This window comes from Parasteatoda tepidariorum, chromosome 4 (assembly GCF_043381705.1).
Source record: "Parasteatoda tepidariorum isolate YZ-2023 chromosome 4, CAS_Ptep_4.0, whole genome shotgun sequence".
Classification (NCBI taxonomy): Eukaryota; Metazoa; Arthropoda; class Arachnida; order Araneae; family Theridiidae; genus Parasteatoda; species Parasteatoda tepidariorum.
This window is the reverse complement of record NC_092207.1, coordinates 65,003,478-65,022,071: the sequence shown is the minus strand read 5'-3', so window position 1 is coordinate 65,022,071 and position 18,594 is coordinate 65,003,478. Positions and strand designations below refer to the sequence as shown.

Genomic DNA, 18,594 nt, shown 5'->3' with positions numbered 1-18,594 from the left:
ATTGTAATATACTTAATGCAATGCGCATATGCTTAGTACATATAAGAAACATTGACTTCGATATGTACGCATGTATGTTAGTTTGTACAAAAAGGCAATGTTTTGTATCTTTGTATACATAGACAATGTATGTAAGAACGTATATATATATATATATATATATATATATACATTTCATTCTAGGAAAATCAAGAAAAAATGCGCAAGATTGTGTTTATTATTCTCCTTGTAACATTGACCACTGATGCTGTTCAAAGTTGCTATTGTCCAGTTCCCCCACATCTTAATTGCCCACTGAGTGCAAGGGCTAAAAGGAGTCCTGATATTGTTCGATGCCAACATTGTTCGAATACAGAATGTCCACCACTTCCTTCGGGACCTGATTCATAGTTGCCTTTTCGGAATAAAAGGTATTTTTCAACTCATTTCGTTCCCTCTTAAGTTTACTCTTAAAAAAGTCTCAAAATTAAAATTTAATAACTCAAAAACTGTTCGACTGTTTTCGTTCAAATAATTTGCTATTTAAAATTAAATGTTTTTGAAATTGTATAAATATTTGCATTATTTGCAATTAATAAGTAAAATTGATTGAAGAAACAAAATAACGAATAATTTTTGGAAATCATATTTTGCATGAAATTATCTTTAGATCAACAAATCTTTTATTTACGGGCCAAAACTTTTCGGTTCTCGTTCGTAAAAAGTTATCAAAATATGGCAAAATATGCCAATAATAAAATTATTACAGTATAATTAAGAATCGAAATATATGCCGCAAAATTGGTAATTTACTCTAATAAAATAAATTATACTTTAAAAATTAATGTACAATATTCTACGATAAAAATTTATTTACGGCAAAAATGGATTTTACGGAGTACGCAATCATTATATCCGAAATTTTTCATTTTTTTCTCTGCATTTTGCACACTGTTAGAGATTTTAATACTTAGTGTATCATAACAATGTTTATAGATTAGTTTTAAAATTAATGTGCTGTAAAGTTGAACAATATTATTACACTTCCCAGACTTGACAAGCATGAGCCATATTATCATTTACATTTGCAGTGATTTTGATTTTAATATGGACATAAGCCAAATCATATAATCATACGTCTTAAAATTAGCACCATCGTTCGTCTTGGTTGAAGTGTTTCAATTTAACATCTTATTTATAGTGCATATAATGAGCACTATATTAAGGTTAAAGGTTGTTATTAAGATTTAACATAGAAACAATTGTTATAGGAATTTAAAATGATTAATTGACTTAAATTAAAATGAATTAAAATGACTTGTAAATTTAAAGTGGTCCAAATCATTTAATAAACCATTTAAATTGTTTAGAATGCAGCAAGGTTTAAATTAGTTTAAAAAGATTTAATTGAAATTATTACTGGTTAAGATATTTTAAATTACTGAGAAGCCCATCACTCGAGCCCCTCCTTGCTTCCCTCACCGACCTCCATGGACAAGTAAGGACAAATCTACCAGAATATTGCAAAATTTACCCAGTTTTTGGCTCTATGTGAAAAAGGTTATGGAAAAGGTTTTACAGAAGCGATTTTGAAGGGATTTGCTAGAATTAATAGTAATATATGTTTTTATTACAGTGATAAAATTTGGTTAAGATGGTATAATTTGGTAAATTTTTCATGATATCATTAAGCATGGCGCAAAAAACATTTATTCGGTTGAATTTACTTTTCAGTTTTGTATTTTGAACTAAATGAGTAGCAGTAAGAACTATAAATTTTAAAACCAGAACTTCTAGGCAACCGTTACAATATGAACAGAGAAATTACCAAATGAGTGTAATAAATACCGTATATTTTAGTTTTATTAATTTTTTCAGTCTTTTTTTTTTACCAGAAAATCATTACATTACAATACGGTAGTTTTACCAATTTGTTTCTCCTTGCCTTGCTTTTGTTTTCCTTGGTTTTATTAAAAAAATTATTTTCCACAAAGAAAGAATATTTTTTTAATAAAATAAATATTTATTGTAATCAATAAAATTATTATATTCAATAAATTATTACAATTTATTTCAATAAATAAGATTATAGTAAAATATGCATTTATTATAATTCTGGGTAAGAAAAATTTGTTAATCAAAACAAAATGAACCATTATATTCTAAAAATTGACAAATTAACTTGAAAAAAATATAATTTAATCATTCAAAATACAGATTGCGTGAATAAATAAGAAGAAAGCGCTGAACTAAAATTATTAAAATTGTTATAACGGGTAAAATAGGAAATATCTTTTATCAGCATTTCGTCCGATATTTTTAGAAATTATAAAAAAATGCTAAAGTTAATAGTGATGTACCAATCATCATACTTCATGTGAACTGTTAAACATTTTCAAACAACCTAGATCCATACTATAAATAAATTGTGCATTAACCTTAAGGCGATGCCATTTTTAATCAATGATATATGTTGCAAGTTATTCATTCCATCTTTCAACTTGCTTTACGATAGTAGTTCACCATTAACTGAAACATATATGTTCCCTCTTATATGTCCCAAGTCTCAGAAATTTACCGATGTTTATATTTAACTGTAGTACAATTTTTTTTAAAAAGTGTAATATTAAAAAAAAAACTTTTTAGACTTAAAATATTAATATATTTCTTGATCACGTGTTACATAAGACCTGGTGATATATTTTAAAAGTTAAAAACCATTATATAGAAAGATCGGATTAATGCATTCAAAACTTATCAAACTCGAGTATATTTTAATAGTTAAGAAAAAAAATCAGATAGATTTTCAAAACATGTCATAAATTAATCAAAGAGTGTATCAGGAAATAATTTTTTAGAAACTGATCTTTGGCATTTTAAGACTTTGAAGGGGTTTTGTTGAAATGGGGTATGAAAAAAATGCTAAAGGGAAAAATTTCCTTGATTTATTTTAGAACAAAAAGAAAATGGATTTCTTTTTTAAAATTTTAAATATATTTTAATTGAAAAAGGTCTTTTTTTTGGTTTTAGATTGCTGTTTTTGAATTATATGGTGAAAGAAGATAATTTGTTATAAATTTTGTATATTGTTCATAATTTTTTAATCAATTGAATAAAAAAGTAACTGTAAGAAATGTATGTAAAATAAAACTTGAAAAAAATGAATGTGACTACTATTTAATACACCTTAAAATGATTGTAATGTTTCTAATATATTTGTAAAAAAATCTTGAACAGAAATTAATATGATGAGAAAAACAACCAAATCTTGGTGATAAACATCAAATTGGGATAATACTTGTTTTCAGGTGTCAAATTGAAATGGTTTAAACACACGAAAAGAAAATGACTTTAGCCTCCGGTGGTATTATCCTATACAAACTGTTTGCCCCACACTTAATCACGCATGCGCAATAGATACGTGAGATTTATCATTTGAAAAGCTAATCTAATTGGCTCATTTTAGATGCTATAAATAAAAATATGATATTTAATACTATATGCCGGGAAGCGTAGAAGTGGAAGAAGATGGTATACCGCAGTCCGAAGTATGCAGTTAAGTATCACTTAACCTTAGACAACATCAGTGTAGAATGTGTCAAGCAAATGTATACCAGACAGTCATACTTAATCTTAAAAAAATATCAATGTAGGGTATACCGGGCAGTCACACTCAACCTTGAAAGAACATCAGTTTAGGGTCGTTGCTGTTGTCGTAGACCATTAAAACACAGAGGAGCAATATGCGATTCTGTACCCCCAGATGTATAATTCTTTAATGGGAAAATGGAGGACTTTGTGACCAGACAGATTTAATGTGCACCAGTCATAATTTACTACACGAGGAATCTTAAGCCGGTTGGATTCCAACTCCCGTTCTCACTAACATGAGTCCAGTGATCATGAGTCTATCCCGGTCATCAGTTCAGGGTATACTAAGCAAGTGTAAGCCGGGCATTGATTTTTTTTTAATCTTTGTTATGTTGGCAGTGACTAATGATGTTATGCTGACAGTATTATGTAGTGTTGATGTTTTTTTTATATCTTTGTTATGTTGGAAGTGGCTCGCATCATTGGTGCGGTTAACCAATGTGTTGATTTTATTTGTTGGATAATGGTATTAACTATTCTTCTGTATATTTTCACTCTGACAAATCAAAATAAAATTTAACTATTTCTTATGGTGCGTGACTTGTTAGTTGTGTTCAACTCGTAACGAAATTTTGCTAGAATAAAGTATCAAATTAGTATCAGTTGCAAAGCAAATTGAAATTCTAAATTTCCTTAAAAAATCTGAAATTTCGGTCATCCTTATTTTTTTCCACAGTTAGTAAAGTTTAAACTTTTGATTTTACATTATCTTCATTTTAATTCAATCAATAAATTCAAGATGGTTGCTAAATTTTATTTCAAAAAAGATCTAAATTTTATTTCAGATGTCTGCATTTAGTTTAAAACAATATATTTAGTATCCAACGCTACTAAATTTCTTAATAATTGTCCTACAGTAAAATTACCAAAAGTTAGAATGGGGTAAATAAATATGTCAACAAAAGTGAAGGAAGAAAATTAGATATTTGAAAAGATTTTGAAATGCTGCTGAAGTTAATCGCATAAAAAATTTATAAACCAATGTTAGATTTCTCTTTTTTGTTCTCATAGTTATGATTATATAAATTAAAAATGTTTATCAAAATCTCTGAAAATGAAAAATAAGGAACAAAAAGTTACGAAAGCAAATGCAAAAATGAAACATTTTCTTTCTTCTGAATGTTTTCAAATAAATTATTTTATTATGGTCAATGCATTATTATTAACTTCGTTAATAATAATGCTCTGCTAATATGAAAAAAACCCAAGAAATTGAAGCTGAAGACATGCTTAATAATATGAAAACTTTACCTTTTTTCTCCCCTGTCTATACATAGCTGCGATCTTAATACCTTCTGATTTTAAAGTCATTTTTATTCCTGTTAACAAAATAAAATTTAAATAATTTCCCCTTCAAGTCCAGAGTCTCTAGTTGAAATTGTGCTGAAATATACCTGCTGCGAACAACTCTCCTTGTGTATAGCATGGAAAAATCGATTTTGATGCAGTTTGCTGCTAAAAATCCGGAAAGGCCAGGACTAACGCTCAGTTGGTTAAAAAACCTATCACTACAGAAAATCATTGGGACGCTTACCACATATCTTGCCAGTGCGACTTTGGCTAAATCGAATAAATTAAACTCATCCTAAAATCCATTATTAAGAATGTGAGAAATCTTCTAATGCCGCACATGTGTTGGAATCTTAGTCAGCTCCTGTTGTTTCGTTGAAATCTTAGTCCATTCAAATGAATGCTGATTTCTCTTTCTACCACCACAGAATTTCGATTTTTGATTTTCATTTTTTGTTGCAACGTTACGTGTTCTGTTCCAAATTTCTTTTCCTTCCTCCTTTACATCTGACGAATCTTGAGAATGAATGATTATTTTTTCGCGCTCGAAACTTTTATGGAAAATTTTAAATACAAATGAAACTTTCTTAATATTAAGCATGATGTTCTGTATTTGACTCATCCATTTTTATCCGAGTTTAATTTATAATACCCAAGAATGGTTGAATGCTAATACTTAGTACATTGGACTTATATAGTAAACAATAGTCTCAATCTTGATATAATAGTAGAATTTTTTTAATATCTTTTTTTGGGTGACTAATAACACTGTACTGTTTGGAGAAAAAGACCCAATACCAATTTTGCTAATTTTATGTAAGCTGCTAACTTTTATGTAGTATAATTACGACCCCCATTTCTTTTATCCCTCATCGTTTTCTGTGGTGAACACATTTATTCTACTTTTACTAGTTCCATCAATATTTGATAATTCAATGACCATGCATTTGATTTAGAGGAAGAAAAATTATATTATTTTCACTGTTAAATATCTTCTTAATAAGGTTCTAGACAGGAAAAAAATTCTAAAACAGGAACAGTTGTAGCAACGCGGAAGTTTTCTGGGATACATTTTAACGAAACCTTTGAAATTGAGCAAAATTAAAACTCCAAATAGAAATTCTAAAACTCAAAATCATATTCTAAATAGAAAATATAATTTCAAAATTAACATTGGAAAACATAAAAAATATATAATACTGGTGACTGATAACTGATACATACGACAACATCATGCAAAAGTAAAATAAGTAGGGGAAATTAAAACTGTCATGTTTTATATTACAACAACTCAAAATTCCAATTGCACAACTGAATGTGTATACATTTTGATCCATATCATGACAAGACTGTTTAGTAAGATATAAAATATGATTACATTTGTCCTATGTTTAATCTGTGTTATTTCGCAATAATCGTCTTATTTCGTAAGAATTTAAATTGCTGACTCTCTGATCAAACATCAAGTTGTGCATAAGAGAAAACTAATCATTTCACATTTAAAGGTACTACATTTTATATTGCGAATCACATCTCTTGAACAATTTTGATTTTTCATCTTTACTCGTAAGTATGTTATTTATTTTTAATTTCTTAATTTAGAAATTTATTATCCATTGCTTGATGTGTTTTTATCTATTGAACAAATTTTATTGCTGAATAATATAATTGGAATAATATAGAAGGCAAAGGGGGATCATTATTTCATAGCGGTTTCTTTTCAAATATTTTTTCATTATGTTTCTGCATACCAGAGTTCCTCAAAGCGAAATATTTAGTATTTCCCATCAACCTGGATGCAATTTTTTTAAATATTATAAATTTGAAATTTTAAACCAAACATTTAAATTAAATTTCAAGCTTTAAAGTTGAAATTGATATCTTTACGAAAAAATATTTGAATATTATAATCCTGGTAGATATTTTAAAATATCGAGTGTAAGTTTTTTTTTATCACTGATCAGGTGAAATATTGCCAGTATAATATAAGGTCAACACTTAATGTTTCAGTATTTCGTGCATTATTAGGTTCGACAAATTCACGTCAGAAAGTAACACCAGATAACTCTAACCAAAAGTCAACCTAATGCAAAAACTAACAAAAAATTCGTAACGAAAATAGTTCAAAAATAAACGAAAATAATGACACAATGAGAATCTGTATTTTTGATTTTAAATGAAAATGGCAAAAAGATCTTGCATTATTAATTCTATTTTATCATTCAGTTTAATGCATAGATAGCTGCTCTATAAAACTCAATACCACACGGGCAAAAAATCTTGCAAAGTTACCCTACTGTATGGCAATGACATTTATTGCAAAGAAAACCATAATTCTGGTAACCGGAGCTGCTTGTAGCTCAGAGAATAGAGCATCCACCTTACACAGAGGTTGGCTGGCTTCGAATTCCAGCTATGGCTGGTCGATACGAATACCGCATCCGGATCGCACCGACCACGGTGCTTACGTAAGAATATTCTCAGTTGTAGACGAGTCATGGGTTAGAGTCCCTTTATCACCAGGCTAACCGTGTCAGGTTCTCATGGTATTCCTCTCCAAGCAACGCAAATGTGACTTAGTTCCACTAAAAAGTCCACCGTGAAGGCAAATTTCTCCTCTCAATATCTAATCAGGAGTCCTCTTTAATTCTGAAATTTGTTCAAAATTTCAAGGCTACGGAGTTGAACATCAGGAATCGTAATCCCAAACAATTGGGTCGGCGAATCAATAGTGGTTATAAAATAAAATAAAATTCTGGTAATAAAGGCAACAATCAAAATAAACCATTCATTTAGTAAATTTTCCATTCATATCGTTACGATTTTCAAAAAACTTTGGTTTTTAAAATTATAGTTTTTCTTTACCGGAAGAATATTTAGACGATATATTTAAAGTAAGAGAATTTTTTTCTTGCTATAAGGATACACTTTTCAATAACATATTATCTGCTTTCCAAAGTAGGTCAACTTTTTAGAACATAATTTTTTCCATTCATATCGTTCCGGGTTTCAAAAATACTGATTTTTAAAATTATAGCTCTTTTTACCCGAAGAATACTTAGACGCTATATTTCAGCTAATATATTTTTTTTTTAATTTCTAAAACTACAAATTTTTTAATAACACATAATCTGATTTTCAAAGTATACGTCTTCAACTTTCTATAACATAATTTTTTCATTCATATCGTTGCAGCTTTCAAAAATACTGGTTTTTAAAATTATAGTTTCTTTTAGCGGAAGAATATTTAGAAGCTATATTTAAAGTAATACACATTTTTTCTTTCTAAAAAGACACATAATCTTTTTTTACGAGTATATGTATTAAACTTTCTACAACGTTTCATTTTCTTAAATGTATGTATTACACGCGGAATTACAGAAGCGGAATAACAATTATAATAGTTCTTAGCATCAGTGCAATCACCAAAATATTGCAAAATAAAATTACTGTTTATTTTTTTATTTCAGAGACTCCGGGCTGGTAAAATGTACAATATTATATTTGTTATATTGCTTCTAACCTTTGTAAGTGCTGATGCGCAGAACTGCCATTGCCCAAGATTTTATTGCTTAGATGGTGGAAGAGCCAAAAGGAGTCCTGACATTCCAATTTGTCCATTATGTCCAAGACCAGAATGTCCACCACCTCCAGGAACGGAAATCTCTTAAAAAAGTGGTTTTGACCTTTGTCGTAAGACAACCTTCTCAATTTAAAGGATATATTTTACCATTTTGTCTTAGAAAAAATAAATTTATATAAAATATTAAAAAATGTATATTAATTTTAATTTTGAGAACAAATAGAAATAAAAAGATAGAATACATAATCTTCAAAAGAATTATGGGATGGTGCTGTTACCTATTAAGGTATATTATTTTAGAAGTTTAAGTTGCAAGAGTGAATTTAAAGTTCAATTTTTAAAAACTCCACTACAGTTAAAAGAAACTAAATCGTATTTCTAAGATAAATCTAGAAGGCATGTTACAGCTTATTACCTTTAGAAATACGAGTCATACTTTTGTAAGCTACATTGAAACTTTTTATTTCTTAAAACTACTAAAGAAAGAGTAAAAAATATGCAATCAAATAACGAAATACAAGTACTAGCCGGGAGAAATAATACTACAATGCAATAAAATAAACGACGTATAAAACACTTCACGATTGATTCTGAGAAAAGAGGCTTGATAACTTTTCTCCTTCTATTGCTAATGCTAAGAACAAAATAGATCTTCAAAAAACTGATAAAACAAAATTTATATTTGAAAACAAAAGTTTTTTTGCAATATTTAGCTTTCGATATAAAGATGCCAACTGTATAAAAAATCCAAATTTTGATTTTTTCTTTTACATTTCGTTTCAAAATGCAGTAAAAACAAAAAAAAGCAATAAAATTTAATGCTTAAGGCAATAAAAATATATTACCCATTCAATACCAAGGATATTGTATTTTTGAACTATTTCCAAATTTTGGGACTTTTTGACGATCATATGTCAGCGTCCAATTTTTAGTGACCTTTTGAAAATAGAAACTTAAATAGTCTATATTATAAATATAAGAACTTGTACTAGCATGTGTGCAACCCTCTTAGGGGCCATTAACTAACAACTTCTTAATTGTTAATAAATGGCCCCTCAAATTTAGTTAGAGGATGAAAGGACCATTTTAGCACTTTAAACTAGATATCGTTCAAACATTTCAATCGGATCGCTCGGAAGAGGCATTTGAAAAAAATAATTTTTTTCCTTGACACAGCATTAACCATTATTTTAAATTAAAACTAGGTGTCATTTTGATCGTTTTTTTGGCATTTCTTACTTTATTTTTAAAGACTACACGTAAGCTTCGAAACTCATTTTTTTTCACTTTTCCTAAATTGTTTCTAACTATACTACATCAAAATCGCATGATTTCTCATGATTTGTAAAATAAATAATTATAGAAATACCTAAAGCAACCAAAAGGGGTCATTTTGACCCCCCCAAAAAAACTTTTATTTCTGAAGTTTTGCGTCTGTTTTTGATTTTGCACAAATGGAAACATCATAGAGAATATTTTTAAAACAGAAACTAGGATCGGCCATGTTAAAAATATGTCTCGTGGAATAGAAACAATGTAAATGCTGATTATGAGTGGTTATTCGTTATAATCATGAAATATTATACGAGAACAGTTATTGTCATGTATATAATAATGAAAATATACGGTATGACGTTCAAGCATCATAACTTTGAATTCAACTGATATAAAGTCAAAAAAATGATTTTTTTTAATGTCGACTATGGTGAATTATGTATTTGAAATTTTCTTTTGTAGCATAACAAAAGAAGCAGTTACTGACCGAATCAGTGCCGAAGTTGTAGTATAATAACTTATAGTATAATGTAATATGTAAATAATGTAAATATTTACACTATTCCTTATATAATATCAATAATAGTGCTGTTAAAAATTAATAAACTAGGTAGACCGTATAGTATACAATATATACTGTCCACCTTGGTAGAACGTATATATGTTACGGTGAATGATCGAAATCTGGAAAATGTCGCCTCTCACCGGAGAATGTCAACAATCACGTAGTCGCTTGGTGTATGCCCGAAATATTTGCTAAATACCCTTATTTCAGACTCTCACCGGTGAATGTCAACAATCACATAGTCGCTTTGTTGAATGCCCGAAATATTTGTCATATCCAACTTTATATAAATTTATTCGTTAATATTATTATATTTATTTGATATATTTATTCTATATTTTAATNAATATTTGCTAAATACCCTTATTTCAGACTCTCACCGGTGAATGTCAACAATCACATAGTCGCTTTGTTGAATGCCCAAAATATTTGTCATATCCAATTTTATATAAATTTATTCGTTAATATTATTATATTTATTTGATATATTTTTCTATATTTTAATACTTACTGACCATAGATTAGAAGAAACATCAGTGTTTGGAGTATCTGGCAAATATATACCGGGCAATGGCACGTGACCTTAAAAAAACATCAGTGTAGGCTATACAGGGCAGTGGCACTTAACCTTAAAAAAACATCAGTGTAGGGTATACCGGGCAAATGTATGCCGGGCAGTGACACTTAACCTTAAAAAAACATCAGTGTAGGATATACCGAGCAGTGGCACTTAACCTTAAAAAAACATCAGTGAACGATATACCGGGCAATGGCACTTAACCTTAAAAAAACATCAGTGTAGGGTTAAAATATCAAATAAATGTAATTATATCCACGAATAATTTCATATAAAATCGAATGTAATAAATATTTCAGACATTCACTAAAGCATACCTGTGATTGTCGACATACACCGGTGAGGTTCCGAATGTACAAGAATGTAATGAAATATTCGATCTTTCACCGACGTATTTGGTGCTTGTCGACATTCACCGGTGAAAGTCAACAACCACATTTCGGTCTTTCGCCGTGACATATACAAAAATATAATAAATACCTTTGTTAATTATTACATTCGTAAGTATTAAAAAAACTTCAGGTTGAGCTTATACTTCAGGTGTAAAATGTCGCATCTTAGGTTGATAAATTAACACCTCAAAAATTACAAAAATATGTACTTGAGGTTACGAAATAATGACCTAAAGTTACCTCATAGAACACTTCACTTTAATGAAAAACAATATTTAAAAATGTTAGATTTGATATTTTAAGATGAGTTTAGACTTGATATTTTTGACTTGATATTTTAAGATTGATTTATAATAACCGAAAATATAAAATGGCACACCTTAAGTCTACAAATAAATACTTCAGCAACTATATAAACCTACACTTGAGGTTGAAAAATATTAACCTAAAGTAGAACATCGATCTCGTCACGTTCATAAAAACAACTTATCAAACAGTCAAAAAATACACTTGAGGTGCATCCAGAATAACCTTAAGTGTGTAATGAAACACCTTAGGTTGTTGAATAAATACTTCCCAAAGTGTAAAAAAAATATATATGTAATTTCTCCTAAACAGGTGTATTTCACCTAAACTGTTGAAAAGCAGCTAAAATCTCTTCTTGAACTAACTTTTATCTATTACCAAATTCCGCTTCTCGTAAATGAGAATTCTAATAGGACCGGTATGCATTTTTTAATCGTACCGGTGCTAATTACTAGTAAACGTCTGTATCTGGTCTGCATTTTTAAATCATACCAGTACTAATTAGGAGCAAGCGTATCAACATCAACTACTAGACAAGTCGAGTTTCAAGCCACTTTAACTGTATTCCACCTAAACAGTCGAAGAGCAGCTAAAAACTATTTTTGAACTAACTTTTATCTGTTACCAAATTTTGAATCAAATAGGTTACCTATTACCAAATTTCGCATAAGCCTCACGGCTTATAATACAACTGGACTGCATTTTTTAATCGTACTAGTGCTATTTAAGAGCAACTGTCTGCATCTGACCTGTATTTTTTAATTGTGCAGGTACTACTTAGGATCAAATGTATTAACTTCAACTACTGAACAGGTCGAGTAACAAGTCACTTAAACTGTTGAAAAGTAGCTAAAAACTATTTTTGAGCTAAAATTTATCTATTACCAAATTTCGCATCTCGTAAGTGAGACTTGTAATAGGACCAGTATGCAATTATCAATCGTACCGGTGCTATTTAGGAGCTAACGTCTGCATCTGGTCTGAATTTTTTAATCGCACCGGTACTAATTAAGAGCAAACGTATTTCAGGGATTGAACAGGTCGAGTTTCAAGCCACTTGAACTGTGTTTCACCTTAACTATTGAAAATCAACTGTCACCTATTTCTGAATCAACTTTTATCTATTACCAAATTTCCATCTCGTAAGTGAGGCTTATAATAGGATTTATCTGCATTTTTTAATCATATCGAAGCAAACGTCTGAAGTTTGAATCGTATGCCATAGCTTTAAAGAATTAGTCTACGCCCATTGTGAATGTTAGCTTTGATTTTGTGGTTGAAGTTAAATTAATATTCCACTACGTTAGCCCTTGTAACTAAGGAGTTTTTGCGAAATTTCTTATTTTCACTTACGTAAGCTTGATATTTTTTCACGGGCGCATGCGCACTAAAAGTGCGGAAGAGCAATTAGTTGAAATTTTACGTACGAGGGCGCACAGAAGCTAATGTAAATTTGTGAAATCTCCCTAATATTTATTAAACTAACAGGAGAGGACCTTATTCTATACGTGAATGTGAGGATGATCATAAAACTTGTTTTCTACTTTCCAGTGTGCCGGCCAGGTGGCCGAGCTGTTAGCGCGCCTGACAGCGAAGTCAATGGCTGCGGGTTCGAATCCCGCTCAGGGCATGGATGTTTCTCTCTCTTGTGTGTGATGTGTGAATGTGGCTCACCCTATAAACGGGTTTGTGGCAGTGTGGCGTAGGTAATGTTGCTCGCCTCCGTAACTTTGGTTCACAGGTGCTCACTGGGTAACGTGAAATGAGTAACAATTCCGGCATCTTCTAAGGCGAAGAATAATGTTCCGTGCCTGCCATTTGAAAGAAAAAACATTCCAATGAAGAAAAAAATGAGGAAAACATTTTAAGTAATGAGCATTCTAGTTAGTCCACTTGCAATCTCGTAATTGTTGGATTGCGATATGATTCAATTGACCGATATGTACCTTCTGTTCTTACATGCTTCGACTGAACCGAGTTCCCATTTCTAAAAACTTTGACAGTCTGTAAATATGCGGAAAAAATGGAGTCTTAAGAAGCTGGTCACACTTGAATTTTTCAGAAAGCAACATCAGTTTACCTCAGCATTTTAAAGGATAATAACACTGTTACTATAGTAACAATTCAAAAACTTAATATAATTCTTATATGCTGTTCAACAATTGGTTACATGGGGTCTACTTATTCACTTAATCATAAATACTAAATATTTTTGATTGTGGTACGGTTTAGGGAGCAGTGTTTCACAAATTAAGTAATCACTTTCCGAAATCGTACCCCTTGCAGCACTTGCAAAAACAGTTAATTCTTAGTACTTAGTGAACAAATATTAGGACCAAAAATAATATAATTAGTAGAATGACTGTGTTTCATGATTAAAATATTTAAAATGTAATGATCAGTGACCTCTGGGGGATAAAAATTTAAATGTGAAAAATATTACATTTTAGGCAACTCTCCTCTATGTAGTAAAAAATTTCATTTATTCAGCGAGATCTTTATTTTATAAGCTCGTGTTTGACTTATTGTTATAAAGAACGAAAAAATAAGTAAATAGATAAAAAAATAAGGGAATAAAAGATTGGATGTAGCTAGACGTAAATCTTAACTTAAAACACGAAATTTTTAAAGATGAAGAAAAGACTTATAGATTAAAGCCATTTCCAATTTTAATTGTTATATGACATAATGCTATCGTCATAGACTGTTAACAATTAAAACTATTTTTTATTTATTACTTCTTATTGTGTCGAAAATTTTGTATTTTTATGTTTATGTATCTTTTTCCAAGTATAGTTGATTATTTTAAAAATCCAATTTCTGCACTTTTCATTACAATTATATGGAAACAAACAGTTATTATATAAAATTATAACTATATATTTCATAAACAAAATTTTCTTTGCAATAATTTATTTCTTTGATTTGTTTATTTATTTTTATTTTTTTATTTATTTTCTTTGTGAAAAACATGGGAAAATTGAGAAAAAAATAGGGATGGATAAATAAAAAAACGTCAAGGGTCAGAGCAAAGCGCGTAGGAATAGTGTTGCCTCCTGGTCATAGTAATAATTAATCCCTACAACAAGCTACATTATAGTGAAGGTTATTTGAAGGAAGATTTCAACATCAAAAGACATAAAATGCTAATCTTACATTAAGAGACATCAAATGCTAATCTCATCTTAGAAACATGAAACCTGACTCAATAGGAATGCCATTTAAAATACTCAATTACTAAAAGCAGAACAATATTCAGATAAAATGAAATAATCTGTTGCTATATCCATATTTTGATTTTTCATCAATGGAGTAATAACGGTGTTATAGTTTATTTTAGTTGCCAAAAGGAAAGAGAGACGGTAAGAGAATATAATTCCTTATCTGTTTGATCTTATTTAATGGATGTATACGTCACCATTGTACTGTTCTCTTTCCATATTTTCAACAGAAAAATATTTCCTGAAACTATCCTTGCCAAAGGTAAGTTTATTACTTTATTTAAATTGGTGTCCTTTTATTAGTGTTTCTTTAACTTCTTCTTTGTGTTAAAAAAAACATATTTCATGTCCTTAAGCTGGTTTAATGTGAGCAAATTCGATTAAAAAAATCCGCTGGATATACTGAAATGTTATATATTTACGAGTAATGTAGTTTATTTTTAATAGGTACAAACAATCCTTAAAGCAAGCATGTACACTGCTATCTTCTGGCTTCTTGCTTTCGTCGACTACAGTAGTGCAGTTGTCTGCGATGAAAGTAAATGTGGAATATACTACTTTTACATCAGTTGCAAACAAGGGTACAGGCCAGTTTTTGCGGCATGTAACTGCTGTGCTACTTGCGAAGAAGTGCTAGGTAGGTTTTACAGCGTTTGAATGATTCACCTAACTTTTGCTTATATTCTATAGCAGCGGTTTCCAACTGGCTGCCCGGGGGCCGCATCCGGCCCGCGAAACCTTTTTTTGCGGCCCGCGAACTAAAATATATTAGTTGTCATTTTTTGAGGACAATTTTCGTAAAAAAAAATATATATGGGTTTAAAATACTTTTCTCGTTAATAAAAACATAATTTCTTCGTTTCCGTGAAATTTATCATACCAACGGTGTAAAAGGAATTATTTCTCAGGTTTTGCATCCAAGAACATACTTATTCAAATACAAAAATAAACGTGTATGTTGCTTTTTTTTATTTCATTTTTTTTTGTATTTTGTGAATATAATTTAGCATGTGTGTATCAGAAATTTTCTCGAAGAAATTCTCCGATTTAGCTTTTTGAAACCACTCATTTTGGACGAAAATATTTACACACGCATTTGTAAATTTTAAATTTAAAAATTACAAATGCAGACAAACCTCAATTTTGTCATTGAACATTTTGTGTGCTACTACGTAAGTTTTAATACGAACCTTTTTAAAGTTTTATATCTTAACAAAATAGATATCTGTTGCACATGAATTGTTTAACACATGGGTGCACATTAAAGTTATTGTAGCCCGAATTTTTTAATATGCAATTAAATATTTTTAAAAATCTACTTCTTATTTTAATTTGTAATTCAATACTTTTGTTTTGTACAACTTGGTAAAAATCTGACAGTAATATTTAATGTTCCTTCAAACATAAAAGAATCCTACATAAAATGTTGATAAAGTTGCGGCCCGCCATTTGATTTGTGTTTTTAATTGTGGTCCCCGGCCTCATGTAGGCTGGAAACCCCTGTTTTATAGTTATGTATTTTCCTCGTGAAGGATTTTGTATATTGTATAGACGTTATACACTGCAAAAAAATCCAAAAACGTATTTATGTATTTTTTTAGTTTTAAAATGTAAAGCTTGCTTTAACAGATTTCTTGCTTGAAATAAATGCGCATGGTTTGCAAAAAACATAATTTAAAACCATGGATATGCTAAGTTTCTAACCGTTAGAATCGTTATTGTAATTGTGTGATCTTTAGCAATCTTCATGATAAAAGGGGAAAATATAAAATACTTTAAAAGATTCTTCTAAAATGGGTGCTTTTTAGTAAATAAAATGTTTTTTTAAAGTTTTTAAAGGGAATGAGCTTCTAGTTCTATTAAAATGGAAAAAAACTGGTTTATATTTAAGATGCAAACTGGTATTTGGGCTGTGAAATGCTTACATAAATGCGGTAAATTGCTTAAATTACGAAATCCAGCAAAAACACTTTTTTCTTGAATACATACAATTTTATAGTCAAATTAGAATTTTTAGCAATCATAAGATGAATTTATAAATTTAACATTTATGCAAATGTTTTTATAGTTGTATTTTGAGCTATCTGTTTCCGATTCTTTAAAAATTTTAAGAATACAAATGCTTACACCAAAAGAAAAAGGAAAAAGAAATTACTTTCTTAAATCTTAAAAATTTTAAAAACAAGTAAACAAAAAGTGAAGATGCGAAATTATAAGACATTTCGTTGTAACCTTCACTGTTATAAATTAACAAGAAGCAGTAAGTAAGAGTTTTTTTTTAGGATTATTCATGGCGTTAAGATGTTAAGATTATTCATTAGTTTCATGGGCGGAGATTGAAAATATGGTTTTCTAAGAAAAAGAAAAGATATAGACTTTATAGGTTCATAGATTTTGATTACTATACAATTTCATTGTGTTCACTGTAACTACTCCAAGAGCTCGAATTTCAGGGGGGGAAATATTTTGGCTTATTATTTTACACGGTATAAATTCCCAAAAAAGCGCTGATTTTAGGTAAGGACTCGCAATGTCTCATCTATTAATGAAATTAGAGACAACAAAATTGCATATTATACAATGCTACAGTAATAAAACAGTCTCATGAATTCAGAGTTCTTTCTTTCAGGTAAAGGAGAGCGATGTGAGATAAGAGATGAGTCAGCTGGTGGAAGCGCTGGAAGTTCAAGAGCCAAGCGAAGTGCTACAGAGCCTGCAGATGGAAATACTGGAACAACAAGTGCAATACAAAGTACTCCACCACCTGTAGTAGATGTAGACTATAGTTATGCTCGCTGTGGACCAGGACTTGTTTGCAGCCCTAAAACAAACACTTGTGTATCCGCAGCAGGCTAAACAGTTTATACAATTGTGATTTGTAACTTTCTAAGAAGAACACAAATGAAAGCTTGATGAAATAAAGGTATTAAAATAATGTCTTAACACTTGCCATTGTTTTTATTGCTTTTATATATTTTCAAAAGGCAGCAAAAAATCAGATATTTCATTCATTATCTAAAACTTTTATTTAGCATCTGAAACATATTGAATAGCAAAGACGATTTCCTTGGTAATAAATGCTACCTAAAAACTGAGTAATTTTTCATTGAAATATAATATTTATTAAATATTTTGAAAAAATGTAGATTTTCATTTTTTTACACAGATTTTAACATACTTCACGTGTAGAATAATAAATTCCATGGATGCTAAAGTTTTATAACTGTTATTAAATAAAATAATAAAAAGTAGTAAATATTTCAAATTTTGATCTATTGATTGGATCTTCACGTTCTAGGATTCAATTTTAATCGTTCGATTTGGTGATTTCAAATATTGCTAATTAATTAGGTAAGATATTTTAAATTACGAAACCAGACATGAAAAGGTACTTTCGCTAAATAATAAAAAAAATTTCTCCTACGGATTCGGACTTATGACCCCCAAACTATAAGAGGTAGTCGCAATCTTGGAAATATGTTTCTAATAGATTGGTCAGGATATCAGTTTAAAGTTTTAAAACCTAATGTTAATTTTGCTTTTTGGGCATTTCGCTGTAACTCGAAAAAAATTTAAGCTGACTGAAATTTTTAAAAAAGCGAAAATACTTTCTAAAAATAATTTAATATTTGTTATCCAATATTTCGCATTTAAAAACAGCTCAATACTTTATTGGACACTAGACTAATTTGTTTTCAATTAGTTTTCAATAAAATTAAGAAATATATATATATATATATATAAAAAAAAATAAA

The 18,594-nt window shown here is 29.6% G+C and overlaps 1 protein-coding gene and 2 long non-coding RNA genes across 5 annotated transcripts in view; all 3 read left to right on the top strand.

Moving 5' to 3' along the window:
- LOC122271063 (uncharacterized) overlaps positions 1-3,144 on the top strand; it is a 5,576-nt gene extending 2,432 nt beyond the window's left edge. For both annotated transcript variants that reach the window (XR_006226140.2, XR_006226141.2), the window contains exons 2-3: positions 184-410; positions 3,010-3,144. This is a non-coding gene — a long non-coding RNA (uncharacterized lncRNA). The remainder of the gene's footprint in view (positions 1-183; positions 411-3,009) is intronic.
- Positions 3,145-6,185: 3,041 nt separating this feature from the next.
- LOC122271062 (uncharacterized) lies at positions 6,186-8,761 on the top strand. The gene is made up of 2 exons (XR_006226139.2): positions 6,186-6,486; positions 8,391-8,761. It is a non-coding gene; the product is annotated as an uncharacterized lncRNA (long non-coding RNA).
- Positions 8,762-11,225: 2,464 nt separating this feature from the next.
- On the top strand, positions 11,226-17,782 carry LOC107438456 (uncharacterized). Of its 2 annotated transcripts, XM_071179962.1 has the most exons (4): positions 11,226-14,980; positions 15,070-15,101; positions 15,287-15,476; positions 17,469-17,782. In XM_071179962.1, exons 3-4 carry the CDS (start codon positions 15,311-15,313, stop codon positions 17,693-17,695), a joined length of 393 nt encoding a protein of 130 aa, XP_071036063.1. In that variant the 5' UTR covers positions 11,226-14,980; positions 15,070-15,101; positions 15,287-15,310; the 3' UTR covers positions 17,696-17,782. The 2 variants fall into 2 exon arrangements, with proteins under 2 accessions (XP_071036063.1, XP_042906804.1); XM_043050870.2 differs by having other exon boundaries at positions 11,226-15,101.
- The last annotated feature ends 812 nt before the right edge of the window (positions 17,783-18,594 follow it).